The sequence below is a fragment of the Maylandia zebra genome, linkage group LG16, assembly GCF_041146795.1.
Source record: "Maylandia zebra isolate NMK-2024a linkage group LG16, Mzebra_GT3a, whole genome shotgun sequence".
In the NCBI taxonomy this organism is placed as follows: domain Eukaryota; kingdom Metazoa; phylum Chordata; class Actinopteri; order Cichliformes; family Cichlidae; genus Maylandia; species Maylandia zebra.
The window spans coordinates 32488779-32511893 of record NC_135182.1 but is presented as its reverse complement, the minus strand read 5'-3'; the positions used below and the strand labels follow the sequence as shown (position 1 = coordinate 32511893).

Genomic DNA, 23115 nt, shown 5'->3' with positions numbered 1-23115 from the left:
ACACTGCAACTCTACCTCTATATTGTCAACTGGGCTAGGCCCTCACGGTTACCATAGCAGCCTGGCCCCTCCCTCCTTCCCTGCAGGGGAGGTGTTTTGAAAGTTCACGGCGTGTTTGTGCGTGTGTGGGGTGCAGAGAGAAAGAGGCAAAGGGGCGTGGAGGCCGAGAAAAGTGCAGGAATTAGTTTACACCTCTCTCCAGTTGCAACAAGTGGCAGCAGCAGCAGCATCCGAGAGTCTGCAAAACTTTCCCGTGTGCCTCTAAGACACGCAGTCACTGCGGGACACACGACCACCCGTGAGCCATGGAAGAAGAAGCGCCCCACGCCGAGCCCAGCAGCAGCGCCTCTGGCAGCACCCACACCATCCCGCAGCCCGAGGGCAGCCCCCAGCCCGAGAGCAGCCAGCAGTCCGAGAACCCGGAGCTCCTCATCCCGAGCTTCTGCCCGGCGTCCTCCCCGCCCACCTCGTCCTCTCCGACCCCGACCCCGACCGGTACCCTCTCCAGGTTCGGCTTTAAAATGCCAACCAGCCCGGGCGCGGTCGCCCCTGGGAGCCCGGTGGACCGCGGACAGGTGAGCGCAATAACGGTGGTGGCGCTGCTGGACAAGCTGGTAAACATGATGGAGGCGGTGCAGGACAACCAGCAGCGGATGGAGCAGCGGCAGGCCGACCTGGAGAACGCGGTGCAGAGCGTGCAGGGCGACGTGACCCGCTTGACCAAGAACCACCTCACCACCGCCTTAAACGTGGACAAGCTGCTGGAGCGCTCTCGCAAAACCAGCGGGCACTTGAAGGAAGTGAGGGTGCGCCTGGACAAGCAGGCGGTGCAGGTGAAGAAGCTGGAGAACAACCACAGCCACCTGCTGAAGAGGAACCACTTCAAAGTGCTCATCTTCCAGGTAAGGGAAGCACAAAGAAACACTAACGTTGTGTCCAAGACGCACAGACAGCATTCCAGCCAGAATAAACGCCCCTTTGTGCTAATTTTAAAGGTGCAGTCCCCCGAGTTTTTATATGAAGCTCGTTTTATTCACAAACTCTAAGTCCAAGTCTGTAAACGCAGCCAGACAGTTAATTTAGTTGCATGAGCTGGAATACTGCACACTCTGAAAATGTAACGCTGGTGGCGTTATAGTGACGTCAGCACGGTTTAAAACAGTATCTGAAGCAGAGCAAAATATGGCGTTACAAACAGAGACATGATCAGGCAGGGAGACGTAGCACTAAACGCATCATGAATTCAGCAACAACAAAGATGGTTTGGAAGGAAAATGTCAAAAGGAGGGAAAAAAAATCATTTTTATAACCTTTATTTTGGGGTAAAGTCGGCAGATTTCTAAGCACTATTTATCAGATTTGACAAATTTGTGGTTCCTATGCGTGCCATTTTTATGACCTGGTAATATTCCAAAATAACTGCCCAAACAAGTGTCTGGATGCATTTCAAGATGGCGGCAGAGTGGTGAGACCTGCTCCTAGAAGGAAAACGGAGGGAAAAAATGAGAACATCTTCAGTGTAACTCGAGTAACCTTTTAAATTGTTTAAAACTCAGTGTTCAATGGTTGGACTACTGCTTTAAGGTAGATGAGTGAACTTGTGTGTGTTGGCTTTATTTGCATTTACATTTGACTGCAGTTTTGGGTGTGTTTGGTTGTGTGCACACTCACCATGTGCCTGGTTGGCACTGACACGTGACGAGTCGTAAGTGATTTGCGACATTTTCATTTTCAGCTCTGCAAAACTTGCGGAGCAGGCTTTTAAACAAACACGTGTGCACATTAAAAGAAGTCTGAGCGAAAAACCAACGCAAAATATAATCAGATTATTTATGAGTTGAGGCCCTTTCGAGTACATTTGAGTCCTGTTTGTGAGGAGAAGGGTGTGTCTGGGAATGGAGCTGCACAGGATAATAGAGGAGGGCTCAGAATCTAACTTTAAGTGGATCTGTTTACACCCCACAGTCATAATTCAGAGAGACAAGTGGTTTCTTTGGATGGATTTCCCACTTTTACTGCCATATCACACCTGTACTCAGGCAAGGAAAAAAAGTTCTCCACTTTCTGTAATTCCAGGAGATGGTTTCGAGTGAAAACTATGACTAATGGTTCTTCACCTAAACCGTCCCTCACTTATCAAGGAACATTAAAAGAACTGAAAATTGTTTTCCATACATTGTTGCGCCGACTGATGATTGCCGCGTGGCTGTGGGAGTCTTCGTGCATGGTTTTTCACGTGTGCGTGGGTACCTGTGAGCATGTGTGTACTAGTTTGTGCCCAGGTAGTGAAAAGGGGGGGGTGGTGGGAGAGGGCACTGTTGACACAGCCAGAGCCTCGGCAAGCTTTTAACCGCTGTTGTTATCTGGTTTCCCAGGTACTGAGGCTCTGTTGTTCAAACGCAGCAGGTGCCAAGATCGTTTAGTATGTATGTGCTAGAAGGGAGTGACTTGTTGCTTTGGAGATAATGAGAGTGGACAGTGCTGCTGGCTTTCGATGCACCGTCAAATTGCATGTGCTCGAGTTTCTCTCACCTAAGCAGCATATAAATGAGCACGAGTAGAGTTTCTGTTGTTATTTTGGGTTCTGCTTAAAATGTTCCTTCATTTTCCCCCCAATTTCACGTCAGGCTAAGAGGTGGAGTGTTTGCAGATGGGTGTAGAAAGACTAGGAATGACCTTAAGGGCGTGTGTGCAAAACATGTGCATTCTTGCAACTTGCCCAGTGGATGTCATGCTGATATGTTGGGTCAGGTGTATACAGCTCCAGAGCTTGTAAATGACACTCAGAGTGCCCCCAGGGGAGTGGGTAGTAAAAGAAGTTAAATGCAGCCCTTCTTCCTTCACCTGTTTTGACTCTTCCATCGCTTTACACCTCTCCTAATCTCTCTTATTTGGTACCAGTAGGTCCATATTTTCTCCATCTAGTGCTGTACTCTGTTTTTTGTCTGGTATCTTTTTATCTGCTCTGTTTCACTCCCGGTTTCTGTTTTTTAAACTAAATCCACCTTTTTTTCCCCCTTCTCTCTCTCTGGTCAAACCACCTGTCCTGGTTCCCTGAAACTTCGCTAAAGCACATGCCACACGTCTCACGCTGCTCTTTGATATTTTGCCGCCCACACTAGAGCCAAACTTTCTTCTATTCACCTCCCTGCTCTGCAGAATTGATCCAAAACCCTGTACGTGCTAGATGAGGCGGAAACACAGAGGGCTGTTGGTTAAATGCCCTCAGTTGCACGGAGCAGGGGTCCCATACTAGCTTTGGCCGCGGTCGGTCAGAAATGGCAGCGATTTCTGCTGCATTCCTGCGCATAACGAGGACTAACGAGGTCTTAATTACTGCTGCTTGGGCTTTGTTTGTTTTGTGCATCAGTGCTTTTCCTGTCTCCGCACCGCCCTCCCATCTCCAGGCCTTTTGTTGCTGTGTGCGCACACACATGCACACACGCAAAACAGACAGAGTTCCAAGTCATCAGAGATTCCGCTGTGTACAGTGTCAAGACTGTTTTGGTAATTTCTCTTTGGAGAGGTAAAACGTTGGATCGCAAAAATTTCTTTTCCTATTATTCGTCACATAGGCGCGCTTCAAAGGCTCATTACCTGAGGGGTCTTGGAGATCTTATAGCTTATCTGAATTTGCATCTCTGTGGCACGCTACATGAAACGCGCTGTATTTGGAATTTAATTTGCTGCGACAGAAAAGTCATTTATTCTAAGTAGATCATAACGCTCCCATCTGTGTTTATTTCACTGTGGAATAGCCTTGCAACAACCACGTCAACCTCTGTGGCAAATTGAATTTGAGCGGCGTGAGGGTTTTATTTGTTCTGTCACTTTGCATGTGTGCAGAGCTTTGCTGTATATTTAGCAGCGAGAGTACAGCTGTGCTTCTTTCCTCGAAGGGATGGGAAAGGGGATGTTCGGCGATTGTCTGGGTTTGCAGGATCGCTAATCGCAGAGAGCCAGTGGGAGCAACAGAAGCCCCGTCTCTCACACCGTCACACTTACATGACCTATCAAAGAACCTTCATATCGCTCTGCGAGGAAAGACAAACAGGCTCTCAGGCCAGAATAAACACACTTACTGTGTTCTGCTGTCAACTGGACAAAACGTTCATGTAGTTATATTCACTCTTTTCGCATCGGCTAGAAACCTCTTTACCACCTTTTACCATTTGATTGATTGGTTTAGAGTTTGTCATTTTCATTTTGTTTGCTTTGCTACCGGTTGATTTGGAGCCTTTATACAGCGACACAAGGTTGTGACTTAATCTCAGCTTTCCAAACAGGAAGAAAAGGTTGTTTTCTTTTGCTTTGTTATTCTCTAAAAGGGAGGAAAAACGGGTAACGTTCCAAGCCCTGCACTGTAACTGTACTGGTAGTTCAAAGAAGCTGAATGAGCAGGGTTGGAAAAAAATCAAAACGGTAGTAGTTGTAGTGCACAACTTTAAACTCTTATTCAAGTCCCAAATTGTATATTCAAGTGAACTGTGACACAACAGACAAGAAAAAACCTTCAAGCTGAACTCAGGGTGGCTCTCTTATTAGCTTTCCTTATAAAATCTGTTTTCTAACAAGAGTAATTAGATATTTGAGTGCAACTGGAGTACGTATTGTGTATGTTCACAGTATTTTTACAGGTTGGAGCAGGAAGCTGTCTGCAGGCTATAGTCGAGGTTTGTTGTATGTCTCCCTCTTTGACGTGGTCGATCTCACCACGTTATGGCTGAAAGCCGTGCTAGCTGTTTCAGTGCATTCAGACCTGCTGTGCATACATGCCGCAGATGTTGAATACAGCAAAGGTGTAGTTAAAGTGAGTAACTAGTTACGTTACTTTATGCAGCCATGGGTAAAGACAAAATCATCTACAGTGCAGGGAAAGGAGGTTGAAGTAATATTTGGCTTTCTTAGCAACTAATAGTGTAAGTTCAGAACTTTTTGTCAGATTGAAGATGGAACCGCAAACGTTCAGTCACAAGATGAGTCCACATCTCGGAAGATCCAAGTGATGACATTTTTTGTCCTTTTAGTTTTATTAAGGCCTCAGTCAGGTAGCCCTGTAGACCCCCGTCACACCCCGGGCACAAGTGTATTCTCTGATCGTTTGCCGATTGGTCACAAAGAATGTGCTGGACCTTGTGCTACAACCGACGTGCAACTTTTACTTTGAAGACAAATGTTGTTACTTTTTCACATTTCAGTTTTAGTGCCTCTTACCAAGTAGTTTGAGTGTTTGCAGATAAATAAGCTTCTTCCATGCAAACTACTGACCACCACACCACTCTGCTTGCAACCCACCAATGCAGCACCATACACCTCTTTGCAACCAGTTTCATGCTAGTAACTACTAGCAACCACTCGCATTCCCTAGGAACAGGTGGTTGCCAGATGATCATCAGCACATCTGTAGGCCTTTGTGACTGAGGCCTAAAGTTAACCATTTGCAAACCTGCATTAATGTTTTATTCTGAATCGTACTTGGTTGAGGAATGGGGCTTAAATAGCTGTTGGATGTATTGCGTCCATTGTTTGGCTTAGTTCTCAACCAGTTTTCCGGTTTATCCTTTAACTGTACTTTTTTTAATATTAAACCCAACACAATGACTCTGTATGGCTGATTAGTATAACTATCATGAGTTTTGCTGAATAATTATGGTTAATTATTGTAATTACATACACACGTTTCTTGTGCTTTCATAGAATCACTTTAATAAAAAGGCTCGTCAGAAGCTCACTAATACTGAGGATTGTGCTTCTTTGCTTGGCTCACCAGCAGAATATCTGAAGCTATTTACGGAGATGATGGCTGTAATCTAATGTTACATAATACACAAGTAACTATACAATACATCTTCTCCAAATTGCTCCATTAGTGACTTTATTAGTAATGTTATACATGTACAATGATGATAAAGGGCAATAAAGAGCTATTCTGTTCTATTGTATAATACATGCTCATACTCAACAGTAAGCGAGTAACACTGCAACTCAAGCTGAGCACAAGTTTAATTTAAAATCAAAGTCTTATTTTCCCATTTCTTTAAGCAACAGGTGGGTGTGGTGGCTTTGCAGTTGTGGAAAAGTTACTTTAAACAGAACTGATTTTAAATGTGACTGACAGATAAGATCTGTTATCATGTTCCAGTTCAACAGATAGGAAATGGATTAATAAAGCTCATGACTCAAATTACATGTGTGCGTTTTTTTGCCTCTTACGAATCAACATGTGATAATGCATTTTGCACAAAATGTAGATTTTTGGCTACATTTGGCTGTAAATTGAATTAGACCACATGTACAATGCTGACATTTCTAGATAGGAATCATGTGATCACGAGTATGACTTGTGTCCTCTACAGTGAGATTTTTTTTTTCTGTTAGGAATATTTTTAGAAAGTGCTGTTTGAAGCAAGACTCTAAAGAGTAAAACTGGTCTCAGTGATAATAGTCTCAAATGGGTGTGTAGCCTTTAAGGCGTGCTTTCTAGTTGAATAATGAACTATGTTTACAGCATGGGTTCTCGCTTTGTTATCATTCTTTCTTTTCCTTTGGGGTTCATTCCTCAGATAATCCTCTGGCTTTTTCCTGACAGCAAAAAATAAAAATGGCAGAACTGCGAGTAAGGGATAAATATAGAGTGAAAAATGATAGGAAGTCAGAAAAAAAGGCAAAGTGAATACGTGGCCTGCAATTGTCAGTTAATGATAGTATAAGAACGAGTGTGGAGATTATACAGAAGTTTGTAAATGAGCAAACCCCATGCATCAGAATGGGGATCTATTACCTTAAGTGCTTACTTTTATTCCTGATGTAACATTCAGGTTTGACGAGTCGGCTCAACAGTTTCAGCCTCTGAGGCAAAGGCAAGTTTGCAACCGCAGAATGTTTGAGTAAAATAGCATCTGTAACAGCTTTAATAACGCAGAAAAGAGGTGGTAACATTAGAGCCTGGATGGGTATCTGCAACTGACTGATACTGTATGACTGATAATCTGGTCTGACTGTTTAATTTATGATATTTTTGCAGTAAAGTCATGCTTGCAGACATACAACAAAGGTAGTAGTCTCTCAGTGTATTGCATGATGCAATGCACGTCTTTATTTGGGAAGCGCCGGGAGCATTTTCCATGATATCTCAGATTATTAATAAGGTAATGAAGCTCAGTGTTTCCACCACCGTGGATTTAGAAGGGTGCCCCATCTTCCCAGTTGGACATCCCTCCAGGAAACTGAAGGCAAAAAAGTGGATTGTGTGCACTTCTTGAATTTCTGTGCGGTGTACAGTTTCACTAGTTTTTGTGCTCTTGGTTTCAGTGTGTATATGTCAGTTTCATGATATGCTCTGTTACAAGATGCCCATCACCTTCTATCATGTCCATGTAGAGCAAAGGAGAGACCACTGAAGTGAGGAGGAAGTTACTGGAGTTGAAACTGCCTTATAATCTCACTGCTAGTGCAGCAAAAGCTTCTCAGCAACTGCTGATCAGTGTAAAACATGGAAAGACTGAAGCTCTTCTACTTAATCGAATTAAAAGGGAGGGGGAAAAAACTAAATACAAAAGAAACGGAACATTTTGGTTTGTTAATAATGTGCACTTATTTAATTTATATGGCTGGCTGCCAAAGCTGCCACTTGTGTCCTCTGCTCTCTGTTTCACAATGTGTGTAAAGCCCCACCCTGCCCACACATTGAACTAAGTACAGACTAAGGGTAATGCCACCTTTTTGACAGGTTTTGACATGTCACTATATGTCAGCAAAAACGTGTGTGTGATGACATTACTGTAGATTTATTTATTTTTTCCAAGAGTAGCTTTGCTTCCATTGCAAATCCAATAATTGAGTTCAGGAAAGCGCTTGTAGCGTTATTCCTAGTAGGCCTTTGAGGGGTAAAGAGTCGTTTGCCGTTTCTGACTTTTGTGATCTGTCTAATCCCTTCTTTTAGGCCTCTACATTCATGCCCGGAAGAGAGACAACAATAACTATTTTGTTCTCATTCCTCTGCTCTTAAACGGAATGTGAAAATTTGACATGTTAGCATTCCTGTCTGTACTGCGGACTCATGTGTCCTTTAACCTTTGTATGGAGTAAACATTGTGACAAATAGAGAGCCTTATCAAAAATGCTCCCACAGCCCTTATCAAACAATGGTTTTGATACACACGCACATAATGAGCTTTGTGTGAAGAAGGATCTTGAGAGATTCGAACAAAAAAGCAAAGGGGGGTTAACACAAGAGTGCAAACTAGTGAAGATATTATTTAGCACTCTGCATCATTCTCTGTTGGGTAGATTGTGCTAAACTTTGGGATCTGGTTGATGCAGAGGAAGTACAATAAGCGACAAGGCTCCAGAGATCAAGTCAATAATGGGTTTGTATAATGGATACGAGGCCATAGGTGAATTAATTAGGACTGGAGAGCTTATGTGACAGAATATGAAGCGCATCAGCAGCCAAAGTGCACTCACGGTTGTCCTGTAAATAATAGGTTGTGTCAACAGGTTTCCTCAACATCATCATTTATGTCAACAGCAATAATGGCAGCTTCTCTAGACTGCCACAGCTTCCATTCTGCCAGCACGTAAGCATGACATCGTGGCTCAATTGGTTATTGTATTGTGCAATTACACAAGCTCGCAGGCCCAGTAAACATGCTGTTTTCTTTTGGTGAGGCAGATATGGGAGGGGTGCAAATGCAAACGAATGCTCCGAGTTGTTTGCAAAGCTCTGTGGGTATTACGCCAAGGGGCAGGATTCAAAATTGGAGCAAAGTCGTTGATGAGATTTTTTTTTCTTCTGTTTTTATGATCATGTTTGTCATAATTGATACATATTTGGAATGACGGGCTACAATACAGTCCTTGTTTCTACATTCAGAAGTGAATGTGTAGAGCACAGTGGTATTTTATCAGGTCTCTTGGTAAAATTACAGTCAGAATAGTAGAATTCAATTTCCTTTTCTTCATTTCCTTCCTGTGTCCACAGATGGCTCTTCATTCACACTGGGTTGGAGGGTAGACGGGATGTGAGGTTTTGGAAAAAGCTGGGTAGGGGTGAAAGTGACTGCAAATGTGCGCAATCATGTGAGTTCCAGGTGGACTTGACACTGCTATTGTTCTGGGAATCGACGAGCGTGGCTGTGGTGTAATGGACAGTGGTATTGTACAGATGGTGAGGATTGGCAAATTTTGAAACAGTGGGAAGATGGAAATCTTTCACAACTTTGTATTTGACCTTTTGTTTTGACTGTCGAAAAAGGGGGTAAAAAATCTCTGTATCTGGAGCTGTCCATTCTGTGCGAGCAGCACAGAGTCATTCCGCTCTCTCGTCTGTTTATTCTTTTTAAAATAAACTTCCAGATTTCCTCATTCTAAAATTACAAGAGTAACAGAGATTTCTGTGTGAGTGGTGGTGATGCTGTGCCCTCTCATTGCTGCTGTTCCCAGGAGGCCACCTGACTAACTATACCAGCACACCTGCTCCAGCCTCACCTGGTGGAACCCCGTTCAGCTGAAGAGCCAGAAAAACACACATTTAATTGCTGTGTGCTTTGGTGTCCTGATTATTTTCTTTCCGTGAGCTATTAATGGTGAAGTTTGCCAATAAGTTCTAAACAGAAACTCCAGTTGAGGTTCATGTGAATGTCGAGAAAGCCAAAGACTGGATTTGTCCTCTGAGGTCCATCCTGTGCTTTCTGAATATGTGAACGGATGTTTGTATTCACGTGCACGCATATGTAAACTAAGAGGAGAGAAGAGATACAAAAGAAACAGTATAGGATGTCATGGTGCATGCGGTGTAAACATGAAGTCACTCATCCAGTAATGCGAGCCCAGTTCACTTCTTTCACTCAGTTGCAACTCTGCCTTTCCCCACCCTGATCTCTTTATCTGAGTACAGCAAGTGACTCTTGAAGCTTAGCAACATGTTGCATGCTTGCAATTAGATTGTAACTCTACCCTCCAACTTGTCCTGTCACCATTGCTACTTTTGTTAAAAAACATGTCCCAGGAAAAACCGTATTGTTTGGTAGCATGGGTGACATGTTAATGAATTAATACAACCTTTCAAAGAGCAGTGAATTATCAAACATTGCATATAGAGGGCCTCTGTGGATGCCTGTTCAGTTGTCTCTGGTGGTGAATTAAGAGTTGAATTAAGAAAAACTCCTTCTAATCCACTCCTTGATAACAAAATGTATTGAGTCCTGCTTTTTGACTGGGCAGTTAAAACCTAGCTGCCTTGATAGAGGTAACAAAGAAAAAATCAAAATGATGTTTCTTCTTTCATTTGGCTCTAATGCAAAACAGCAGAGATGTGGAGAGCTCTGAACCCAATCTTTTCAACTTTCTGAGTAGAAATAGGCAGCTGACAGAGGGAGGGGAAGAAACATGAGCTTTAGGTACTGGTAATGTGTTATCTTCACTGCACCTACTTTGATGTCTCTTCAGCTTCTCTAGGACTTGAGGTTGACTTCAATAGTGAGTCAACATGCTTACCTTACTTACTTACCCTTGGCATTTAACCCTGTTTGTGCTATTGGTGCCCTTTGACATATTTTAATGTAATCAGGGAGTCTGTGCTTCAGTTTTGTTGACTGACGTGCAGAATTTTATTCTTAATCTACTACTAGTTTTAAGTCTAGGCTGCACTAATAATAGTGTAAATCTGTAAATACAGAGTCAATAAAACAATCGATGACATAATGGATAATTCTGTCTTTAGCTCATCTAGCCAAAATACCAATGAGCTCATGTCATAGCAAAGTATCTAGTAATCTGTCCACAGTTCACAAGAATATCTATTCTTTCTACACTTGTACAAAGTGATCACCTAATGGATCATCCAAAATGTGCCCAAGGTCACAGTTGTTGTTTTATAGGCAATATTCCGTGAATTACTATGGTGTGTGGTGTTCATGTCTGTGGAGGAGCTGTCTGAAAACAAGACTGAAAGGAAGGAGGGGAAAAAACATAAGCAGTATGGGAAGGTATGAGAGAAAAACGTGTCTCGGCATGTTCTTTTCCCGTTCATCCCGCGTAGGCGCGGCCCCAAGTCGTAGAAGGGTGGTGAAAATCCTGTAGTGCATTGTGGCATCGTGTAGGCTAAAAGGCTGCTCGTAATTTGACATAAACAAATGTGTGGTCAACAATACGAAGAAAAAAATGTGTTCATGTGCATATATTCAGTCAATGAAATAATTATCTTGACAGGCCTACATGCAACAGTTACATGGGCTCTTGAACTACATTATATAATTATTAGTACAAGATATCTTTGAAGTGTGTGCCCTGTAATGTACAGTAAACCGCCTGTCACACTAAATTAACTTTGTTTTGTGGTTGCTTCCAAATATATTTTAATTATAATGGTTGGCGTCCTACATGGCTGCACACAAACACTCAAACACGCATGCTGTATCGCATTCTCGGGGGCTAATGAGCGATTGCTTAGATGGTGCATTAATTAAGAGGGTTCCCAAGAGCCCTGTACCAGAATGCAAGGTCCACACACACACAGGACACTCATGGGTCAAATGGTATTTAGGGAAATTTTGTTTGTTGCTTGCTTGCTAACACTGTTGGGAGCTAATCTGAGGGCAAGCTAATATCACACTATTTTAATATACTTGGGCAGCCAAACAAACCAAAGTTATATCTGAAATTTCATCTCTGGTAGCTCTTATGAGGTACTTCATTACGTACATCCATGAATCTGCATTTGAATGCTGGTGTCTAATAAGCCAGTCACATGGCAGCAACTCTGCTCCTGTAGACATGGTCAAGATGACCTGATGAAATTCAGATTGAACAGAATGGGGAAAGAGAGATGATTTTAATCACGTTAAATGCGCCATGGTTATTGGTTGGTCTGAGTATTTCAGAAACTGCTGATTTGCTGGGATTTTCTCATACACCCATCTGCAGAATTTCTGGAGACTGGTCCAAAAAGACAAAGATTTCACTGAGCTTCTCTGAGCAAAATGCTTTGTTGATGTCAGACTTAAGAAGAGAGTGTCCAAGCTGCTTTGAGCTGATAGGAAGGCAGCAGTAACTCAAAACAACCATTCACTACAACCAAGGTATGCGGACGAGGATCTCTAAACGCGCAACACGTCAAATCTTGAAGCAGATGGGCTACAACGACAGAAAACCACACTAGATGCAGACTAGAGGCTACAATTTGCACGAGCTCACCAAAACTGGACAACAGAAGATTGTAAAAACATTGCCTGGTCTGATTAGTCTTGATTTCTGCTGCGACATTCAGATGGTAAGGTCAGGCCTCTTAGTACAAACTGATCATCTAAATGCCACAGGCTGTTGCTGACTTGAGGAATCTCTGAGGAATGTTTCAGCACCTTGTTGAATCTGTGCCAAAAAGATTTGAGGCGGTTTTAAAAGGAGGTCCAACCCAGTGCTAGTGGTGCAAGTAAAGAAGTGGCTAGTGAGTGTAAATCCACCCAACTTTCTGCTTTTATTCCCATCTATATTCACAAAGTTTTCTAAATAACATGTAGGGCCTAAAATGTAGACGGTAGTTTCTGATTCACGAAGTAATAAAAAGATCCTTTCTTTAAAAGCTACTTCACCCTTATGTGCTGACAAATTGTCCCACAAATCCCAGGTTAAAATTATTACATTAGAAGCACTACAAGCATGTTTATAGCCTGGCACAAACACTGGATTGTCCTCCATAGGTAGTTTACCCCTTCATAACAACTTTAGTTGTTTTAGATTAAGCAATCGCACTGGTTACCCTGTGGTTCTCTATAGAGAGTCCCATAAATATAGCGCAATGTACATCTCTTGGATTTAAAGCCATCTCCATACATTTTGAGCAATGCATGTCTCAGTTAATAACAGTGTTACTGAACAAACTCTTGTAGATTTAGTCACAGGTAGGCTCAGAACTCAGTCTCTGTGTTTAATTTGCCTCCCACACACACTTCAGCACCCACACTGATTACCCCAAACATGTTTGAGCCAAATCACAAAGTCTGTGACGTGCCTAGACTGGTGCAGAGGTGTCAAGATTGAATCTTTAGAAACCTTAACTGCACAGAACAATCAGGGAAGATTAGTGTTTATTACCAGGAAATGCTCCACTGGGGGTCAGGAGAGGCCATATTGGCTCTGATTTTTTTGCTAATCACAGCTGGTCAGATTTTAGATGGGTGCTTAACCCTTAAGAAATCTCATACATCATGCTGATTAAAACTGCCCAACTCAATCTGAAGTGTACACACACGAACAGAGGAGATAAGCACAAAGCCTGGAGCACCATCATCTTCCTAGAAGTGAGATTTCTGGCATTTCTCTGTAATCTCTAATGTGTTTGGGTTTTTTTTTTTTTTTTTTTTTTTTTTTTTAAGCTGTCACCCTCAGAGCTCCTGGCTATTCTGATTTGTGTCTGCATGAACATGTTTCTGTGGCGGTCCTGCAGTGTCAGACCAGCACCAAAATAGGGCATTCAGATTCTGCCCATTCACGAACAACAATGAAGTGCCACAGAGAACAAAACTGAAAGGGAGAGATTACAGTTAAACCAACTGAGAGGCAGCGGGTAACCAGAGCTGTTCCCCAAGGTGCCACTCTTTGTCTTTTTTTTGGGGGGATTTCAAGCCCAAAATCCAGAGTGCATCACAGTTCCCAATTTGTAGGACAGATGGCAACCCTCATTTGTTTTTGAGGGCACTTTTGGGCTGATATTGTTTTTTAAAGAAACGTTTTGGGTTGCATTGAAAGAATTCTTCTATTAAAATGTAATTTTTAAAATTACAGCATTACATATCGATAAGTAACTGGTTAGTTGCGTGATGAAAAGTAAACACCCAAGTGCATTTTTCTTGCACAGGTTGGTTACACAGCCAGCAGGTTATCTACTCTACTGTATATTTAACTCTGAGTCTACTGACTTTACCCCATTGCATAGTAAGTTGATATTTGTAGCATTTTCTGCACCACATAACCAGCGTCAAGCTTGTTATTTTCCTCAGAGTGACACCTTACTTGCAAATAATTACTAGCATTTAAAAAGTAACCATAACTATTATGTAGAATAACAGTGTTTTGTGAAGGGTTACACCTAACACTGGTTGGTGGTGAATAAAGACTTTCTACATTCTCAGATCATGATTTCTTTGAGATTTTGTATTTCTTAGAAACATCCCAGAAAGAAATTTCATGAGGTGTAATTTCTTTAGAAATTGCCATATGATTTCTGGAAGCTGTTGTAACTGGCTTGCACTTCTGAAATGAATCTGCTTTATCAACTTTACTCTGTCTATATTGCATTTTATATTCTGAAGCTGTAAAACATGCATTGTTCTTTTCCTTCACCTTAAAAAATGTGTCCCTGGGTTTTCTGGGTGTTGTGCTTTATATAACATGCTGACAGATTTATTGGCTTGGCACACCTCAACTGCGAATCACAGCTGCATGTTTCAGATGAAGCTGGAGATATCAGGCATCTGCAAGGTGGTTAAAAACAGGAGGGCATTACTTACCATTTCACAAAAGCTTTACATAAGTTGTAGTTTAGGTGCTCGGAAAAGCTACGGCAGCAGAACATAGCCTGTCTTCATTTTTTCGGAATGTACAGTTCAGGTGAACACTGCTATATCGTTGACCGGCCGCTATCTGCCTATTCCTAAAGAAGTTGTCATCTACCGATGACAGAGATTGATGCTTATCTGCTATGGCATGACAGATAAACAGCTGAAAGAATTCACTAAGGCTTCATGAAATTCACTTTCCTTCCCACAAAGGATGCAATAAATGACAGCAGAGCATGAATACGTTTAGAAATGGGCCATATACATTTTAAACATTGGGAAAGTACGAGCATGCGGCAAATGGTGTGTTTTGGAGTATTTCAGATTTCATGTCACCCAGTTTGGTTGAGTTTGGCAGAAGATCAGACGAATTCAGAAATGACATTGAAAATGTGAGGATGTTTTCTTGCAAATAAAGAGTTAAATCTTTTGCATACAAACACTGCAATCACAGTAATTTATATTGTTGCAACTGATTGGGCTTTTTAATTAAGGCAAAATTTATTTATATCATGACTCATTTTATAATTATTATCATTTTGCATCTTTTTTATGCATCAACAAAAGGGCTACAGAATTGTACAGAATGGGGCACGTTTTAGGCATTTCAAAGACCTTGTTGTTGGCCTTGTTCCAGTGTGGTTGGCCCAGTCCACTCCAAGAAAGATGCATGGTGGCATTCAACAACAAACCATCCTGATGCTTTAAGCGTTCTCATAATACCCAAGAGCTACTATGCATTCTTTAAAGTGTAGTCATATTTGAATGAAGACTCTTTCTTACGTGCAAGATGCAAAGAAAAAGCTAGTGGTTTCGTTTTTTATGATAATATGAGTGGTATTTGGCAGTGGGCAATGTTCAAGAAGCTCAGAAGAGGAACTGCAACACAAATACTTGACTGACAGTCTTGTCTTTTTATTGAGTCACCCTAGTTGCAATAAAAAAAGATTTGTCAAGGTCTCCTCGGGCCCTTTTTTTTTTTTTTTTTTTTTTTTTTTTTTTCTTTCTTTTGGAAAAGAAATGACCAAAACCGACAAAGACTAGAAAGAGATCTTTATTGTATTTAATATTGTAAGTTTTTTTTTTTTTTTCTAGCCAGAGTTTTATTTTTGGCTTAGTTCAGCTTTACTTTTAGTCAGCTATAAAGGTTAATGGCACCTTTACTGGTTATTATAACTTATATATGTAGATGTTAAAGATCTCAAAAATGCGCTCCTCCACTATTGATCTGTGACCTCACATTACAGTGACAGATTTCCCACAAAGTTCACATATTCAAAGAAATCGATCAACTTAATGTACACGTAATTGCGTCCTTTGAGCAGAATGTGGGAGGGGCTTCATGTGGCTGAAATTACCATATAAGGAACATCCACTCTGACATCATACAGATTGAGGAGCAGAAAAGGGTGTCTTAAAATATGTTCAGAACACTCTGAAACCTGAGGGTTTGGCTCAGAGGGTGTGTGTGTGTGTGTGTGTGTGTGTGTGTGTGTGTGTGTGTGTGTCACAAAATAAAGAAAAGCACTCAAAACCATAATGGGTCTGCTTCAAGAAATTATAGAAGTTAATTTAGTCAGTCAGCTCATACATCATGTGTTATGGACTGTAAAGCATTAAAATGCATTTCAAACTTCACACTGTGCTACATTAAATTAGCTCAAAGATGAGAATACAGTAGCGATATTTAGGCTCTTCCAGGGAGGGTTTGTTTATGAGCATTTCAAATGTGTAGTGGGGTATGTCAACCACTGAAGCTTCACCTTCACTCTGCACTCACTCCTGGGTGTGAAAGGATAGGGGCAGGGGTTGGGGGGCACTGAGGCTCATAAATCCCCAGTGGAGGAGAACATTGGCTGTGTATGTGTGTGATAGCATGTTTGTGCACAGATGGGTGGGGACGAAGTCAAACGGAGGCGGGGGAGCTCATAGAAAAAGAGAGTTGAACAAAATGAATGTCTGCATATGGAAACGATTGCTTCTTATTTTACCGGGTTAGTGGTTATCGGTATGTTTATGGATGGGGAGGTCGGCGGTATAAAAGACAGTATGAAGTGTTTGACTGCTGCAAAGAAACAGGTGGAATTCCTCAGGCACCTTGAGGAGAAAATCTGGGAGGCATGCAGAGACTCGTTTCTTCAGTCCTCAGCAGGCTGAGAATATTAAACACAGACGTCAGTTTCCGATGAATCAGAAACAACTGTGCTTAACCAAAAAGTACACAGTAATGTGTGCTTGAAAGTGCAGTTTGAAGCACACCTTCTGTACTTAAATTGTCAGGATGTAGACTGTGGTAGCAATCATCAGTAGATTTAAGTATAAACCAGCCATAGCCAATCCAGACAGCATTAGCGCATTGCTTGTCAGACTTGCCCTTGTTCATAGTTTTCTTTTACTCATCAAAATGATTGCCCTCTTGATAAACTTCTTTCTATCCTTCTGTTTCTCCACCAGGAAGACAATGAGATCCCTACCACTGTGTCAGTCAAGGACTCCCTCAAGACCCCACAACCAAGCCAGTATGATGCAGAATCCACCCGGCCTGCTCCATCTGTTACAGGCTCCACTGATGGCATCCATACCCAAGATGAGGTCCTCCAGAGCGTTAACCTGTCCTCCGACGATGAGCTTCCAACACACGAGGAACAAGATAGTCTGGATTGTGAAGGTTTAGGGGCCACTTCCGTATTTTATGAGAGAAGGTCTGACAGGTTCAAACGGTCCAGCCTGAAAAAGGTCGACAGCCTCAAGAAGGCCTTCTCACGCCAGAGCATCGAAAAAAAGATGAGCCAGATCACCACCAAGATTGTGCCACCAGAGAAACGTGAGAAGATCAAGAAGAGCTTCACCCCTAACCACCCCAAGAGCCCAACTGCCAAGAGCTCCTCTTTTAAGGTGTCTCCCATGACCTTCAATGTCAAGAAGGTCAGAGACGGGGAGTCTCCTTCACAAGATGTGCCCAAGTCTATAGGAGGAGCCCACGTAGAGATTCCTCCTTTGGGAAGCATGGATGCCAAACTCAACCGGGCAGAAGTGCATACCCATGAGGGGGTTGTGGAGGAGATGCTAAGCCCTTCCAGCCCAGAAAGCTTGAAGGCAGAGTTCAATGGAAAAGCATCAAGTGAGATTAATGGTGATCATGTTGCTGGTCTGGCACTTCCAGAGCAAGATGATCTTGGTGTGGATGATGAAGAGGATGAAGAAGAAGAAGAAAAAAAAGAGGAACAGAAAACTCCTGTTGAGACGGCAGCAGATACCCAGATTACCGCAGCGGCAGTTGCTCTGGAGCAAGTTTCTTAATCTGATTGAATTTTGATCACAAGCTCTAGTTGCCCGTTTATTCTTTTCTTTCTCCGATTGCTGAGCACACAGCAGGCACAAATTATCCCTCCACCACAAACTGTCTCATGTTCTCGTCTTTAGCACCTATTTACACTAGAAATGTCCTCTCGACCTCTCGAGGTAGTCCACCCCCAAACCTTTCCCACAACACTACCTTTAATTATCACCAGAAAAGTCTAAAAACCCTGATGTGGTCAGCAACCCCGGACAGTACTTGTTGTGAAGAGTTCAGATTGAAGCTTCTAGTGCAACTGCTCCATGAACTCTGTAGTTAAGTTGTCCAAATAAGGCAACGTTGCAGAATTTACTCTCTTCAGCTGGTGCCTACCACTTCAATAGGTGCACATCTCCTGGGCACGGGACCAAATACCTCCCTCCTGCTGTGTTTGTCTGGATCTGGCCCGCTCTTCCTCACTGACAGATAGCTTCTTTTGTTCTTTGTGTTTTTGTGAAAAATAGTAAATCTTTGCCAACCGTGGTTCTGCCCACAGCCTGGTGAGGCAGTGTGTTGCCAGGTTGTGCAATAGTTGGAATGGGACTTTTCAGCATTTTTTAGTGAAAAGGTCTTGGGGTGGGTTTTTTTTGTTTGTTTTGTTTTTTTTAAGTAGTGGACTAGAGCTTGTTCACTGAAATCTTAGGCCTATGCTGACCTGATGTAGACTAACAGGTGGTTGTGTCTTGCCTCTTGTCCTTCACTTCGGGTTTTACGCATTGCATATAGTCCCATAGTGAGATCCACTTTCGTCATTCCTAACAATTTAAACATTGACTATCTGAAACACTATTTGAATTACATACTGCTGCCATTTGACTTCTAACAATTATCTGTTGCATCACATAGAAATGAAATGTAATAGATACATTTTAAAACCCTCAGAACATCCTTAAAAAATTGTGGTTATTATGGTTGAATTAAGTTTGAGTTCAGTCACGCTGATGCAAATAAAGCATACGACTGCAGTATAGAAGCTGCTTGAAATGTAGAAGACATCGTTTTAATACTGAGATACTAAGTGTCTCTTTTGGAGAAATGATTATATTTTTCTATGTGAGGCACACTGCTATGCGATAACTGCCTTCAGTACATAAATTAAATGTATCTGTGAGATTTCTGTCATTATGTGATACTTGGGTGATTCTAAAGTGTTTGTCTTGAAGGCGTTCCTAACTTTCATGGTGAAATGTTTACTGGGATTCATATGTTTAAAATGTAAACACTGTTTCATCACTAAAGCCCGTCTGTCTTGTTGCTGCACAGACATTCACCTGCAGTGTCTTTATCATGCACCAGCTGGTATAAGGAACTGCTCCCCAGTAGGCTTGGATTACTATGCTTTTTGTATATAAGAGTGATAGTAAACCATGCCGGAAATTCCGTGGAGTTTTTAATTTTTTGAAATTAACTCCATGAGACATTTTAAAGGAGGTGCAAACATCAACTTTGTGTTTGAAAGTCATTCCTTCAAGTTCCTGTAAAGTGACCCTTCTCTTGTTGCTCTTCCTTGGAGCTTTTCCCAAGCTGTCCAATGCCATGACTTCCTAAAAATAATTTAGCAAGCCCAACCAAGTGCAGTGGATCCAGAGAGGTCACAGAAGTGGATAAAGGCAGAAGGCAGCATTCCTAGGTTTGACGGATGACTCTTTCTCAGCCCATTTTTCATGCCCTTGGCCTCCTTATTGGGAGTGCAGAGAGAGGAACAGCGTACGTGGAGCCACAGGTATTATGCCCCGGCAGAGGCTCCTGGGCATGAGCTCATAGTGGAGGGCGAGGTGAGATGTCTAGGATAGAACTTGAGCTGTTGGGAAAGATGCTAAAGTTGCCTTTGAGCAACAGTATGTGCATCTTAGTAGGATTGTGTTTAAACTGTGGGAACCAGATGTGTTACACTGCTTCTGATTGAAGTGAGTAATAATGCTTTAGTCTTAAGTCAAAAAATAAAATCTAAACTATACATTAAAGATCAATTTATTAAAAGTGTGGACACATTCCTAATTATAATAATAGTTGAGCTTAAGATTATCATTCAGGTGACTCGCTTCATATATGTGCCACATTTTAAAAATAAAAACAAATTTAAAAAAAAGAAGTTCTTACACTTGTATTCAGTCAGTATGTTTTATGCAGGAACATATGTATTGTTTTAGCTTCATTTGTGGAAAATCAATGGGAATATTTAACATGGGAAATGAACAGCAATATAAAAAATCTTATGTATACATCAGATATCAGATTAAATAGAGAATTTACTACAGCAAAGCTGTATAGACTGTGTTGTATGTTTACACCACGTGGGGGAAAACCTACTATCCACTGTTGAAATACAACTAAACAAATAAAGTATGTTAATTGTTAAATATGCTGTTTAACTATTGTTGTTACTATGTTTAAGCAGTAATCTAAGGGTATTCATGGCTCTGTTTTTATAAATGGCCTCTGCAGCTTGCTTGCATTTCAGAGCTTTTTTTTTTTTTTTTTTTTTTCCGTCAAAACGGTTTGTAGGTTGAAGTAAAAGTAAAGAATTTTATCTTTCACTAAAATTCAAAGCCAAATAACAGTCCCTGCAAACACAGCACATTTTGGTATTACAGTATTTGGAGAAAAAGAAAGTGCTTTGTGTGTTACAGCAATACTCTGCACGTTTATTGAATAAGATCTGTTAAGAATAAATGCGTAAAGCAATTTGATATGTATCCTTTTGAACAACTTGAGTGTGTTTAACCTTTGCTTTTCATTTACATTTTTCATATAAATCACCCAAGATGAAAATGGATTGAACACTAGGTGTATGTGTACTTTCTGCTTATTCATGCAAATGTGCTACTTGGTGATATCTGGTCTGCTAAAAAATAAATGTATACAATGTGTATTTGTTCAAAAGTCTTCTTTTCGTTCTTTGCATTGTTAAATCTACGAGTTATGAGGACCACGGTGTGCTACACACTTTGAGCACTGTCAGGTAGTGATCTTGTGTTTAACATAATCTTTGTTTTTGCTTCTTAGCCGGCTGACTTAGATAACCACTTAAACCAAAGAAGTTTCCTTCATGGCAGAAGATTACTCATCACTTGAGGGCTTAAATGTGCTCCCCTCACCAATCTTGTAAACATGCTGACCTTTCCTTTGCAGACTTTAGTATTGTATACATTAATAAACATTTTATAACACTGAAATTGTTTTGTTTGTTTTCTTTTAATCTATGTTAAGGTTAAACACGATAATGGTGTAGATCTTACATAGAGGTAGGTAAAGATTATCTATTGTGCTTTTCCTTGTTTTTCTGTCAAACTTGTGTGAATGCACATATAAAATACGACTATAGTTGTAAATAATGAGGTATGCAGTGTGTACAAGTAATCCTTGCTCTTAGATCTGTATGAGGTCATTAAAAGCAAGTATTCCTAAATGTTTATAGATAGCTCAGGCTTAAAGTTGCTTTTCAAACCACCTGGAGATGGCCATTCAGAAGCAAGCTACCCTTTTCAGCGAGAGAATGTATTAAGGGCCTCCATATGACCCAGTATAAGATGAATATGCATTATTGTGAAATGTGAATCCTACAAAGCTAGTAGAGTCCTAGTAGTAAGTCTCCTTTAATTCAATACCTTTGACCTAAAATTGCGTAGAAAACATGTAGGCTAGTTAAGCTTGTTGCTGACAGGGCTGTATGGTTGTTTAGTTTTGTCATAGGGCTGGAATCTAGTACACTTTAGAGCAGGCAGGGCTGTGTATCACCCATATCTGAAAGGAGTGGCGAGGTTACTCAACCCTTATTTACACAGTGTGGATTCATGATACAGAGATTAGATCAGATTATTCATTCTCATTCTATATAAACAACAAAATCCAGGTTGGTTGTGGTTTAATGTTGCGCAGCACCTTAGACCAACCTTAACCCCCGATCCCTAGCACTAACTATTGACTTTATATATTAACCATTGACTTTATATACACTAGCACTGAGTAGCAAGATCAGTAATCAGATACTGTAGAAATACAAATTTCCATTAATTTGGATTGCACAGTAACATAAAATCACATTATTCCTTTAACACAGTTTAATCCAATTAAAACGGAGACTAACCAAAATGTTCTGTAGAAGCGATTCGCAATAAAAACCCTTTTGATTTTAATTTTGATTTCTAACAATAAAGTGAGGGAATCTTCCTGTTAATAAGAGGACATCGATACCGGCATTTCCTTTGCCAACAATAAACTTTGGAAGGAAATTTCCACAGCAGTCGTAACCTTACTTTTATTACTGTCCGATACAACGTTTATAAAATCCACAAGAAAAAACTTATTTAAGATCACTATATTTTACGCAGCTCTTTTGCGTACATCGTTAAAACGTCTAATGAGCTTTATTTCTCCGACGTTTGTGAGCGAGCGAGCGGGGTGTTTTGATGGTGTTTGTCTCCCTCCTATGTCCGAAATCAAGCAAACACCCTGCGCTTCTTCCACCGCCCCATCCTTCTTCTCGTTCACTGCACAGTAGTAAGTAGCACGGTAGGAAACGCAACTGTTTGTTTGCACAATTCAGCCAAATATATATGTAACGTAAACGCTCGGCAGTGCTTATGTTTATAGTGAAAAAGATATATGGGACCAGATTGTATAGTCACGGTGGCCGAGAGGTTAAGGCGTTGGACTCGAAATCCAATGGGGTTTCCCCGCACAGGTTCGAATCCTGTTCGTGACGATAAAACTTTTGATTGCCACAAATTTCTTCTTATAAAACACGCTCACACTCAATCGTTCAGAAACTTGTCAAACTGGACCCAATTTATTGATTTAATACAATGTGTGTCCCCGAAGGGTTACCCACGATACCTAGTGCTAAATGACAGATTCTACACTCTGAGTGAAATCTGTGTTTAAACTGGGACACCTTGAAGACAAAAACAACGATAAACCGAGATTAGTAAAACGGATGCGACATTATTAAAAATAAATAAATAAGCAAACCACCGTTCGTTTTACGGTTGATAGTAAACTCACATTTCCTCTCGTCTCGCGTTGTTTGTGAATGGAATTCATTTGCTATGGTAAAAACCAACTGCTTTCATTTGCAACTCTAAACAGCTAGGTTTTGTGCCTTTTTATGGTTTTGGATGCAGTATCTTACAAGAATACAACTATACAATTGTTCTCTATATATTGATTTGTCTATATAAAATCACATTAAAATATACTTTTACGAATATACCCCTTCGCCGT

The 23115-nt window shown here is 41.2% G+C and overlaps 1 protein-coding gene and 1 non-coding gene across 2 annotated transcripts; both read left to right on the top strand.

Moving 5' to 3' along the window:
• Window positions 1-141: 141 nt before the first annotated feature.
• cavin2a (caveolae associated protein 2a) lies at window positions 142-21068 on the top strand. The gene is made up of 2 exons (XM_004559194.6): window positions 142-902; window positions 17010-21068. The coding sequence occupies exons 1-2, from the start codon at window positions 306-308 to the stop codon at window positions 17853-17855; spliced, it is 1443 nt and encodes a 480-aa protein (XP_004559251.2). The 5' UTR covers window positions 142-305; the 3' UTR covers window positions 17856-21068.
• Window positions 21069-22515: 1447 nt separating this feature from the next.
• On the top strand, window positions 22516-22597 carry trnas-cga (transfer RNA serine (anticodon CGA)). The gene has a single exon. It is a non-coding gene; the product is annotated as a tRNA-Ser (tRNA).
• Window positions 22598-23115: the final 518 nt, after the last annotated feature.

What these genes read in the sequence shown, in the direction of transcription:
- cavin2a (XM_004559194.6), top strand. Translation starts at nt 306, where the DNA reads ATGGAAGAAGAAGCGCCCCACGCCGAGCCCAGCAGCAGCGCCTCTGGC. An exon ending in TCAAAGTGCTCATCTTCCAG is followed by an intron (nt 903 to 17,009) that starts GTAAGGGAAGCA and finishes TTTCTCCACCAG; the next exon opens with GAAGACAATGAGATCCCTAC.